This window comes from Talpa europaea (genome assembly GCF_964194135.1).
Source record: "Talpa europaea genome assembly, chromosome: 9".
NCBI lineage: Eukaryota > Metazoa > Chordata > Mammalia > Eulipotyphla > Talpidae > Talpa > Talpa europaea.
In genome coordinates this window covers 69,403,652-69,414,990 of record NC_140076.1, presented here as the reverse complement: position 1 = coordinate 69,414,990, position 11,339 = coordinate 69,403,652, and the positions used below count along the sequence as shown (strand labels likewise).

General features: G+C 45.7%; 1 protein-coding gene across 1 annotated transcript in view; it reads right to left on the bottom strand.

Moving 5' to 3' along the window:
* Positions 1–349: 349 nt before the first annotated feature.
* Positions 350–11,339, bottom strand: part of ZNF346 (zinc finger protein 346) — a gene marked incomplete at both ends in the record, with an annotated part of 28,425 nt that continues 17,435 nt past the window's right edge. Inside the window, 2 exons of the mRNA XM_084243490.1 lie at positions 350–437; positions 3,174–3,267. Of these exons, the coding sequence (XP_084099616.1) occupies positions 350–437; positions 3,174–3,267 (182 nt within the window). The remainder of the gene's footprint in view (positions 438–3,173; positions 3,268–11,339) is intronic.

Below are 11,339 nucleotides of genomic sequence, written 5' to 3'. Positions count from 1 at the left end.
GAATAGTTCAAAACTGACGCACAGAGGAAAGGCAGCTTGGGGGCCTCATGATCTTTGGCCTTTGGCCCAAGGAGGCTGAAGAAGGGTAAAGCCCATCCTGTAAATTACCACCCTTTGAGGCCTAAAGTCCTCGCAAGACCCTTGCTTCCCCTGTCCTGACCAACAGGACCCATTCCAAAGGGCGGAACAGGGGTTGGTTTGCCTGGAACAATCAGAGGCTTCCTGTGGCCCACTCTTGCCTCAGGCCTACGTATCTCCAGGTGTGAAGGAAGAGGAAGCCAAAGGTTGACCACAGTCACAGGATGCTGGCTCATGGCTGCTTCAATCTGGGGTGCTGGCAGAAACACCGTTAGTTTTCAAAGGTGGTGGAGTCTTTCTGAATGGTTTGTCTTTGTGTTGGAATCTGGCCCAGGGGTGATGCCATTGTTTTTGGTGACCTGTAATTTCAGAAGGACAAAGACACAGAGTCAGTTTGTGGCAGTTGTGATGGTTCTCCAGGTAGTTCATTCTATTAATAATACAATTCTTCCAGGGTCTTGGAGTGACAAGCAGGGTAGCTCATAAATGAGAGTCGCTCCATGTGAGGAACAATACTGGATGTTTTGCTTCCAGTTATCCTATTTCACCCTTATGGCAATTCTGTAATAGCACTCCCATATTATAAATGAGGAAACTAAAATTCAGGAAGTGTGAATAACTTGCCCAGGGTAAGTTTTAAGTCTGGTAGATTCAGAAATAGTCATTCCTTTTTTTTTTTTTTTTAAAGATTATTCCTTTATTGTAAGATTTTTATTTATTTTGCATAGAATAAATGGGGTATAGACCAGAGGCACAGGGGATTCACCAGAGACAGAGTGGAGAGCAGAATAGGCAGATCTACTGAAATACACTGCTGAGGGGAACAGTGGGTAAAACAGGAGAGGCCTGCTGTCATATGTGGGTTAGCTCCCTGGCCAGAGACAGAACTCAGGCAGTCGCAGCGCAGTGTGCTGTCATGGTGGTAGCAGTGAGACTTGACCACCAGGGAGGCCCCTTGACCCCTTGACCACCAGGGAGGCCCCAGTCCATTCCTTTGGACTATACCAAATCATTTACTCTGCTTACAGGGATCTACACAATCTGGGTAGTAAAGAATGACTATTTTCCCCTTCACACTGAATCTAAAGTAGCTTTCCTGTCCCTCTATAGCCCACTTTTTGGGCATCAAATACCACCTGATGTCTTATTTGTTTAGGACCCATTTTTACCACCTGAGGGGCATGCAAAGAATCAAGGAACAGAACCTCCGGTGTCCACATCAGGGCCTGGCATATAATAGTTGCTCAATAATTCGTTGAATGAAAGCTTATCTTTAAAGAGTTTTTTTTTAAAGATTTATTTATTTATGCATACAAGAACTGGGGTCCAGACCAAAGGTATGGGGGGAGGTGAGAGGGTTCACCAGAGACAGAGTGGGGAGCAGAACAGGTAGATCTACTGAAATACACTGCTGTAGGGAGCAGTGGGCAAGACAGGAGAGGTCTGCTGCGCAACGTGGGTTAGCTACCTGGCCGCGGATCGAACTCGTGCTGCAGTGGCTGGTGATAGCGTGATAGAGCTGTGCCATCAGGGAGGCCCAAAAGCTTATCTTTAACATCTCCTCTTGTTGGTACTAGTACTTCACATGTATTATCTCTAATCCTCACATCATTCCACAAGGTGAGGATAATGAGTTCCATTTGTGAGTGGCAGACCAAAAGGAATGGGCTTCGAAGTCAAAGAAGTCTGACTCCTGTGTTTAACTCCAAGTATCTGTAAACTTGGGCAGGCCACTTAACCTAGGTTCCCTTAAAAGCAAGGATCTTAAATCAGAGCTACCGTTGAGTATTATTATTATTATTATTTTAAAGATTTATTTATTTATTTATACAAGCACTGGGTACAGTCAGAAGCGCGGGAGGGTGAGAGAATTCACCAGAGTCGGAGCAACGGAGAGCAGAGCAGAGCAGGCAGATTGAATGAAACACACTGCTGAGGGGAGCAGCGGGCGGCAGGAGAGGTCTACGCGCCATGTGGGACCCTCACCAGGTGGCCGGGGAGCAGCCGGGGATCGAATAGGCTGCTGGCAGCCTCGCAGCCCAGCGCTCAACCGCTGCACCACCAGGGGAGGCCCACGGAGTCTTGATAGTTAAAGATGCAGGCGAAAAGAGGAAGATTTGTTACAGTGTGGAAGAAGAGACCAAGGACATTTTTCACTCCATCAGTGACAGTGATTCTACCACCTCTAATTCATTTGGCTCTATTAGCAATGCAGAACCAACCACCAAAATCAAAGCAATCATTTCAGCAGACTTGCTAAAACCCAGGTTTCCTGTAAAGTGGGGATGATGACTTCTATCTCAGAAGGTTATGTTGTGGCACACTGTCCATACTACACAGTTCCCCTCTGAGAGGGAGAGAACCCTGAGGGTCCTTACCTCTTCCTATCACATGGTGCCACAACTTTCTTTTCGGCATGATGCCAGGAGGAGTATTCTGTGAGCCAGAAAGCCCTCAGTTGAATCACAACATCACTTTGAATGGTGGGTACCTATATCTATAAAATCTGAAAAACTGTCCCTTCTTCCTACAGCTGTGAACATTATTTGACAGAATTTGGTTGGCATATAGCTTACAACAAAACAGGGGCTCAAACAGACAACTCCACTTACCTGTTCCCTAAGCATTTAAGAATTTAAAATTATTGGATTTTATTCACTTATTGTTTATCTCTGCCCATGAGAATGTAAAGTAATGAGCAGGAACTGGGTCTGTGTAGGCACCACTCAGAGGGCGTGCAGTAATTATTTAGTCAATGAATGAAAGAACCTGTAGGGGGAGCTCTTGTTACAGGATCTATGTTTACGATTCCCTAGACAGACTGCTAAGGCCAGGAAATCCAAGTACTTTTAGGAGACCAACATGGAAATAATTTACATTTCTATACTAAAATGTTCAGCCCAATAGGTCCAAAGGCCGGAGAGCAAGTGATGGGGAAAAAAGCTTAGAGACACTTTTTCTGTTAACTGATTTTCTGTTGACTGAGAAAAGGCTGCTAGGATTCTATTCTAACCAAGGAGTACCTTGTTTGGTTCTGATTCAGAAGCCCTGATTTCCTGCTGCAGACCCTTGAATTTCAAAAGATGATTACTCACTGGTTCTTGTGTTTGAAGCCGCTGACATGAGCTTGGTACTGTTCTATGGAGTTCAGCACTATCTTACACGTCTTGCAGGGATAGCCCTTTCCAGCTGAAACACATCAAAATCAAGATGCTTAGTTATTCAATTAGAAGGGACCTGGGGACTGATGCTTTTCACAGAGCATGCATGTGCTCTTCTGAGGCTGGGTGGGTGGGGTGAGGGCAGGTGGTGGGCCTGATGAGACTCCCAGAGGCCTACTAGCTGCTCAGAGGACCCAGGCTGTGTGCCTTTATGCTCCCTGACCTAGGAATCTCATTTCCCCTGTGCCCCAGTCTCAGAATTCAGCCTGGCCCAGATAGCTATCTGTTGAGTAAATAAAAGAATCACTGGAAAAAAAAGATGGACATAACTAAAATGACACAAATAAAAGAGGCAACATTTGGAGTAAGTCTCTTTTCCACTTCGACTGTGCTAAATATAGCCTCAGTAAGGATGCCCTTCGCTGACAGATCTTTGGGAAGGTGCCACTTTCCTCGGGCTTATAGTAGCGGTACTTAATGAAAGGTCTGTTATGAAAATCAATGTCTTTCTACCTGGGGGCTCACAGATACCCTGTCTCACTACCAGGGCTGTTTCAATGACAAAGTAGCATTTCTCCACATGGTCTAGCAGAGAAAGCATGGATCAGGTGCCATGACCTTGGTTAAATCTCTTCTCCCCTCTGATCCTTAGCTTGCCACAACTATAAACCATTTACACCATGTAGGGTAAGGTAAAAAATGTATCAGGCTTGGGCCTCCCTGGTGGCGCAGCAGTTGAGTGTTGGGTTGCGAAAGCTGCCCGAAGCCTCCGCGGCGCCGGTTCGATCCCCGGCTGCTCCCTGGCCACCGGAGGAGGGTCCCACATGGCACGGAGACCTCTCCTGCTGCCCGCTGCTCCCCTCAGTAGTGTACTTCAGTCCTCCTGCCTGCTCTGCTCCCCGCTCTGGCTCTGGTGAATTCTCTCACCCTCTCGCGCTTCTGACTGTACCCAGTGCTTGTATAAATAAATAAATAAATCTTAAAAAAAAAAAGTATCAGGCTTTTCTGCCCTCCCGCCATTAGGATTGATGATGGATCTGTGGTCCTGAATGCATGCCTGATGGTGGGCACCTGGAGTAGGGTCGTGGGCATGCATAAGTGGGTACACTTGGGCTAAGACTGGGCTTATAAGGGCAATGTCACAGGGATGCCAGAAGAGCGAAAGAGAAGAGCAGAGTGAAAGGAGCAGAGAAGCAGAGGCCACGAGTGAATGCCGGAGAGCCTAGAAAGACTGAGGACTTGGGCCTCCCTGGTGGCACAGCGGGTTGAGTGCTGCGCTGTGTGAAGCTGTCCGCAGCCTCTGCAGTGCGGGTTCGATTCCCGGCTGGCCAGGGAGATTCCCATATGGCGCAGCAGACCTCTCCTCTCATCCGCTGGTCCCCTCATCAGTGTCTTCGGTCAGTCTGCCTGTTCTGCTCCCCGCTCTATCTCTGGTGAATTCTCTCACCCTCCCGTGCTGCTGGCCTGTACCCCAGCTCTTGCATAAATAAATCTTAAAAAAAAAAAAAGACTGAGGACTCTCACTGCAGGCCTCCCGGCCCCCCCAAACCCCTGCCTGCTGTGTACCTGGTTAATCCCAATAAAAGCCTGCAAAAGCCACCAAGACCTCCTAGTACTCTCCTTCATCCGTCTGCTCGGGTCATAGAGATCCTGCACTGTGCCCATTCCTGCCGCTATACACAACTTATAAGTACTTATATTTACTAAGTGCCTGATAATAGGGCATGCATTGCAGATAATTTTGTTTGCTCCCATAATAATCCTGTGAGAATCATCAACATTATTCTACAGAGGAGGAAAATAGGTCACACGACTAACATATAAAGTGATAAACTCAGGTTTGGCTGACTACAAAGATTGTACTTATTCTAGCAGGCCAGGTGTGAGCTGTACAAGAAAGTCATGTACACATGCCTTGAAGAGTCCTTGTGGCTCTAATACCTTTTAAGTCATTTGGCATCTTAAAGACACAGCTTAGAGTGAAAGCACCCAGGCTCAAATACCAGCTCTATTATTTCTTACCTGTAAGACCACAGGCCAGTGACTTAACCTCTCTGAGATTTGGTTTCCTTATTTGTAAAAGTGGGGCTTCTCTGAGACTGGTTCCTCACCTATAAAATGAGGTTATATTAGGGCCTCCCCGGTGGCGCAGAGGTTGAGCGCTGGGTTGCGAACCTGCCCGCAGCCTCTGCAGCGCCGGTTCAATCCCCGGCTGCTCCCCGGCCACTGGGTGAGGGTCCCACATTGCGCGCAGACCTCTCCTGCTGCCCGCTGCTCCCCTCAGCAGTGTACCTCAGTCCTTCTGCTGCTTTGGTCCTTCTGCCTGCTCTGCTCCCTGCTCTGCTCCCTGCTCTGGCTCTGGTGAATTCTTTCACCCTCCTGCGCTTCTGACTGCACCCAGTGCTTGTATAAATAAATAAATAAAAATCTTAAAAAAAAAAACCATGAGGTTACATTAGTATCAACCTCATCGGGTTATTGTAATGATCCAAATAAAAGCGTTTGGCACACAGTAAGCAATCAACAATGTGAGCTTTTATCACTGTTATCATTTTACATTTTTGGGCTTCCTAAGTCATGCTGGCAAATGAGAGGCAAAAAGTATCTCTTAACCATTTGCAGCTACTGAGAACACTGACTAACCAGCTCCTTTTAGCCTATGTTCCCAACTACGTTTCCCTTATATAGTTCAGGTTATTTCCTGGGAGAAATGTCCCTTCAAAGAATTTAAGGCAAAATTATTACAATTGGAATTCACAGTCCTTTTTAAGACATTTATGGCCAGAATTTTGAACACAATGGTACAAAACTAATAGGATACATTATGGACTAGCAGAACCACCCTTCCCCCAAGGTCAGGGGTTCCTGGGGCTGGTATGGGAGTGACAACCACCAATGGTTAATTGTAATGACACCACATTACAATTATCCACTCTATCAACTAAGCACCAGGTACCATAATAGAATTTTTGATATTTATGTCCTTGAATTCTTAGAAAAATTCTGCAAGATAGGTGGATATCTCCATTTATTTCCACTTTTCAGTAGGAAACATACCCAGAGAGGTTAAGTGGCTGACTTCGGCCAGCGCTGGGATTTGCCCTTCGGTATGTGAATCCTCTGTCCATGTCTTCCTTCTGCACCACAGGTCTCCTATAAGCTATAAGATCTCAGTATACTACTTAATTGTCTGTAAGCTAGAATCAAATCATTTGGAGCAACTGCAGAATTTACTGGTACTTCTAAAAAACCAGATATGTCCAGTACCCACACTTCTTAATTTTCATGTTTATCATTTGATATATTGGCTTGCCCCTGTGATTTTAGGAAGTTAAAGTCATTAAAGCTGATTTTTAAACATCTGGCATATTTGGAAAAACACCTGAATCTCCTCCCCCATTTAAAAAATACATATATATATTTAAAGATTTATTTATTCATACAAGAACCGGGGTACAGGTCAGATGTGTGGGAGGATGAGAGGATTCACCAGAGACAGAGCAGGGAACAGAATATGCAGACTGATTGAAATACACTGCTGAGGGGGGAGCAGTGGGTGAGGAAGGAGAGGTCTGCTTCGCCATGTGGGATTCTCGCCAGTGGACCGGGATCGAACCTGTGCTGCTGAGGCTGCAGACAGCTTCACAGCGCTGTGCTCAACCGCCTGCGCCACCAGGAGAGGCCCCCTAAAATATATTTTTTACAATTTATTTATTTATACAAGCACTGGGCACAGTCAGAAGTGTGGGAGGGTGACAGAATTCACCAGAGTCAGAGCGGAGAGCAGAACAGGCAGACTGACAAAGTACACTGCTGAGGGGAGCAGCGGGCAGCAGGAGAGGTCTGCGCGCCATGTGGGACCCTCGCCCCGCGATCAAACTGGCACTGCAGAGGCTGCGGGCAGCTTCGCAACTCAGTGCTCAACCGCTGCGCCACTGGGGAGGCCCCATCATTTTCATTTTTAAATCCTCCCTTTTTAAGTCCTGAAAGTCTGTCTATACTTGCTTCTCCATTTCCTTGCCTCTCAATGATTTTGCAATGGCCCTCTGCCCCCAAGCCTTCCAAGGCCCATGGGCTCTCCTGTATAAAATTTGATAGACAAAATGAGTGCTTATTAGGTCTCATCATATTTGAATTCTCAAGAGAAGCTGACAGAACTGGTCACTTCTCCCTTCTTCAGTCTCCCAAGTCTCAGCCTCCAGGATGCCACACTTTTAATTTTTTGCCTCTGGTTGTTCCATCAGAGTTTCTCTAGTTTCACCTCTACCATTTAATATTGTCATTCCAAGGGCTCAATCTCCACCCCCCTTTTATTACTATTACTGTTTAATTGTGATAATATATATGTAGAATAGAAAATTTACCATCAAAGTCATTTTCCACGTACAATTCAGAAATGTCCAAGGAGAGTTGTGGGTTAGAGAAATCTTTGTTTCCATCACATTAAGCACATTCACATAGGGCAACCAATCTCCACATTTTCATCTTACAAAACTGAAACTCTCCATTAAAGAACTCCACCAACCTTTGGCAAACACCATTCTACTTTTTGCTTCTATGCGTCTTGATTACTCCAGATGTTTCATACAAGTGAAATCATAGAGGATTTGCCTTTTACTGTTAGTTTATTTCACTTAGCATAATGTCCTTAAGGCTTATCCATGCGTAGCATGTGCCAGAATTTCCAGAGGACTCGATTTTAGACCCTCAGTTCTTCTCTCTCTAAACTCTCGAAGGAAAAATAAAACAAAACAAAAATGAGTGAGGGATCTCACTCATTTCTCTGACTTCAATTACTACTGATTAGGTTAAAACTTCTGACTATCAATATTTTAGTTTTTGACCTACTTAGCTTGCAGTATTTTAACCCAGACCTCTCCTTTGAGGTCTAGATTGTCTCTAACATACTACTTGGAAATCGCATAGGCATCCTAAAACTGCTTCCTTTCCTTCACCTCCTGCATTTGATGGCCAAGTCCTGACAATTCTTCCTACACAGCTCTTGAATCATATTTCTGTGTACCCCTTCCATTGCTATCTCAGTCCATGTGCCCATCTTCTCCAGTATGAATTACTACAACAGACTCATTGATAGTATCTCTACTACCCTTCCTCCCTATGCTAAGCCGTTCTTTTTTTTTTTTTTAAAGTTTGATTTATTTATGCATATAAGAGCTGGGGTGTAGGCCAGAGGTTCAGAGAGGTGAGAGGATACACCAGAAACAGACTGGGGAGCAGAACAGATGAATCTACTGAAATACACTGCTGAGGGGAACAGCAGGTGAGCCAGGAGAGGTCTGCTGCGCCATGTGGGTCAGCTGCCTGACTGGGGATCAAACTTGTGCTGCGGCGGCTGCTGATAGCTTCATAGTGCCGAGACTGAATCCTCTGCACCACTAGGGAGGCCCCCTTCTTCACTTTGTATTCAGAATGATCTAATAATGCTTAAACTGTCAATGTCTTCCTAAGTTCTTGGGAGAAAGGCCCAAATCCTTAACAAGGCCCACAATGCCATGACTGGACACTTGTTTCTCTCTCCAGCATTATTTTGCCCCACACTATGCCCTTGCCCTGTGGGAGGCCTTCTGGATTCCCTGTTCTCCCATCTCAAGTCATCTCTACATATTCCATTGGTTTCCTTTCCATTTTTTTTTTTAAAAAAAAGAAAAGATTTATTTTATTTATTTATGCATACAAGAGCTGGGGTGCAGGCCAGAGGTGTGAGGGTAAGAGGATTCACCAGAGACAAGAGTGGGGAACAGAACAGGTAGATCTACTGAAATACACCACTAAGGGGAGCAGTGGGCAAGACATGTTTGCCATGTTTGCCATGTAGGTGAACTCCCTAGCTGGGGATGGAACTCAGGCTGCAATGGCTGCAGATAGCTTCACAGTGCTGAGTCTTAACCCCTTGCACAAACCAAGGAGGCTCCTGTTTCCTTTTCTAAAGTGCGTTAATTTTGTAGTTATTTGCTCAATGGCTGCCATACCTGTCATTAAGAATATTATGCCTGTCGGGCCTCCCCGGTGGCGCAGCAGTTGAGCGCTGGGTTGCGAAGCTGCCCGCAGCCTCTGCAACGGAGGTTCGATCCCCGCCTGCTCCCCGGCCTCCGGAGGAGGGTCCCACATGGCGCGCAGACCTCTCCTGCTGCCCGCTGCTCCCCTCAGCAGTGTACTTGGTCCTTCTGCCTGCTCTGCTCCCTGCTTCTGACTGTACCCAGTGCTTGTATAAATAAATAAATAAATCTTTAAAAAAAAAAAAAAGAATATTATGCCTGTCTTGTTTGTTATCATACATAAAGTGTTTAGCACATATTGGAGAAGAACTCATCACATATTTGACTATAGGTAAGTTTAATCAGACCTGAAAACCTATTTTATATATAGGGGTTAAAGAAATTGGGAATAAGCAGGGGACAGAAAAAGCAGACCTGTTCTTTGCAGGAGGCAAGGCCTAAGTAGGGAGAGAAACTGATGGGATGAAGCAGAGGGGGAGTCCGGGAACCTGGAGGGATGCTGAGTACTCAGGAAGGATTTGGCTGTCTGAATGATATTCAGGTTTTAGTTTTGACAGTCTTGGGTAAATCAGAGAAATGTGAGCCTGACATATAGCGCAAACCCCAAGTCTTATTTGATCTGCTTGGTACATGCTGCCCCTGATGAGAGTGATCTGGACATACTGGACCATCTCTCACATTTGACCCATACTTGTTATGGAACACTTGCCAGGAGCTCCATGGAATTTGTTTCCTGGATTCAACACAGAATTTATTCTGGGTTTTTGTTTTTTTTTTTAAAGATTTTTTTAAAATTTATTTTTATTTATTTATACAAGCACTGGGTACAGTCAGAAGCGCGGGAGGGTGAGAGAATTCACCAGAGCCAGAGCGGGGAGCAGAGCAGGCAGAAGGACCGAGATACACTGCTGAGGGGAGCAGCGGGTGGCAGGAGAGGTCTGCGCACCATATGGGACCCTCCTCTGGTGGCAGGGAGCAGCCGGGGATTGAACCGGCGCTGCAGAGTCTGCGGGCAGGTTCGCAACCCAGCGCTCAACCACTGCGCCACTGGGGAGGCCCTTTTTTTTTTTTTTTTTTTCAATGCATACAAGTGCTGGGGTGTAGGCAAGAGATGTGTGGCAGGGCAAGACAGGAGAGGTCTGCTGCACCATGTGGGCAAGTTCCCTGGCCGGGGATTGAACTCATGTTGTAATAGCTGCTAATAGCTTGGTAATGCTGAGAATTAACACCTTGGGCCACCAGGGAGGCCCCCTCATTTCTTTTTTTTTTTTTAGAGCAATTAAAAAATTTTTTTTTTATTTTTGCGTAGTAGGCCAGAGGTACAGGGTGGTGTGTGTGTATGCGTGAGTGAGTGAGTGAGAGAGAGAGAGAGAGAGAAGATTCACCACAGACAGAGTGGGGAACATAACAGGCAGATTTACTGAAATACACTTCTAAGGGGAACAGCAGGTGAGACAGGAGAGGTCTGGTCTGCTGCGCCATGTGCGGGTTAGCAACCTGGCCGGGAAATGAACTCAGGCCATAGCAGTGATTGCACTGAGAATTAACTCCCAGGCCACCAGTGATCTGGGTGTCAATGCTGGCTTTGCTACTGCCTAGTGTGGGGCCTAGGGAAAATCATTTCATCTTTTTCATCCTAATGTCCTCATTTGCAAAATGGAGAGTTTTTGTGAGGACTTAATCATGTAATTATATGTGAGAGCATCTAGCCTAAGGCCTGGACTATAATAGCCATAGCTTAATGTTGGATGACTGAGTCAATAAACAAATGAACAAGATTTGACTAAAGTCAACATGGAAAAGTCAAACTATTAACAAACTTAATACTTTGCAAAGGCAAAATCCCTGGGAGTTGAAGTCACTGCCTGTGAAACCTAGGTCCACATCCCACCTCTATAAGAAGGGGGTCAGAGTGGGCTCAGAGTCTCTGTTGATGTTCTGTACTTGGGAAACCTCCTGCTTAGTATTCCCAGAGCTGGAAACAGGAGAAAGGAGTTTAAGTTTTAAAGTTAGAACTAGAAACTCATACTGATGTTACCACTTATTAACATATCACTCTATGACCCTGATCAAGTCACTCTAA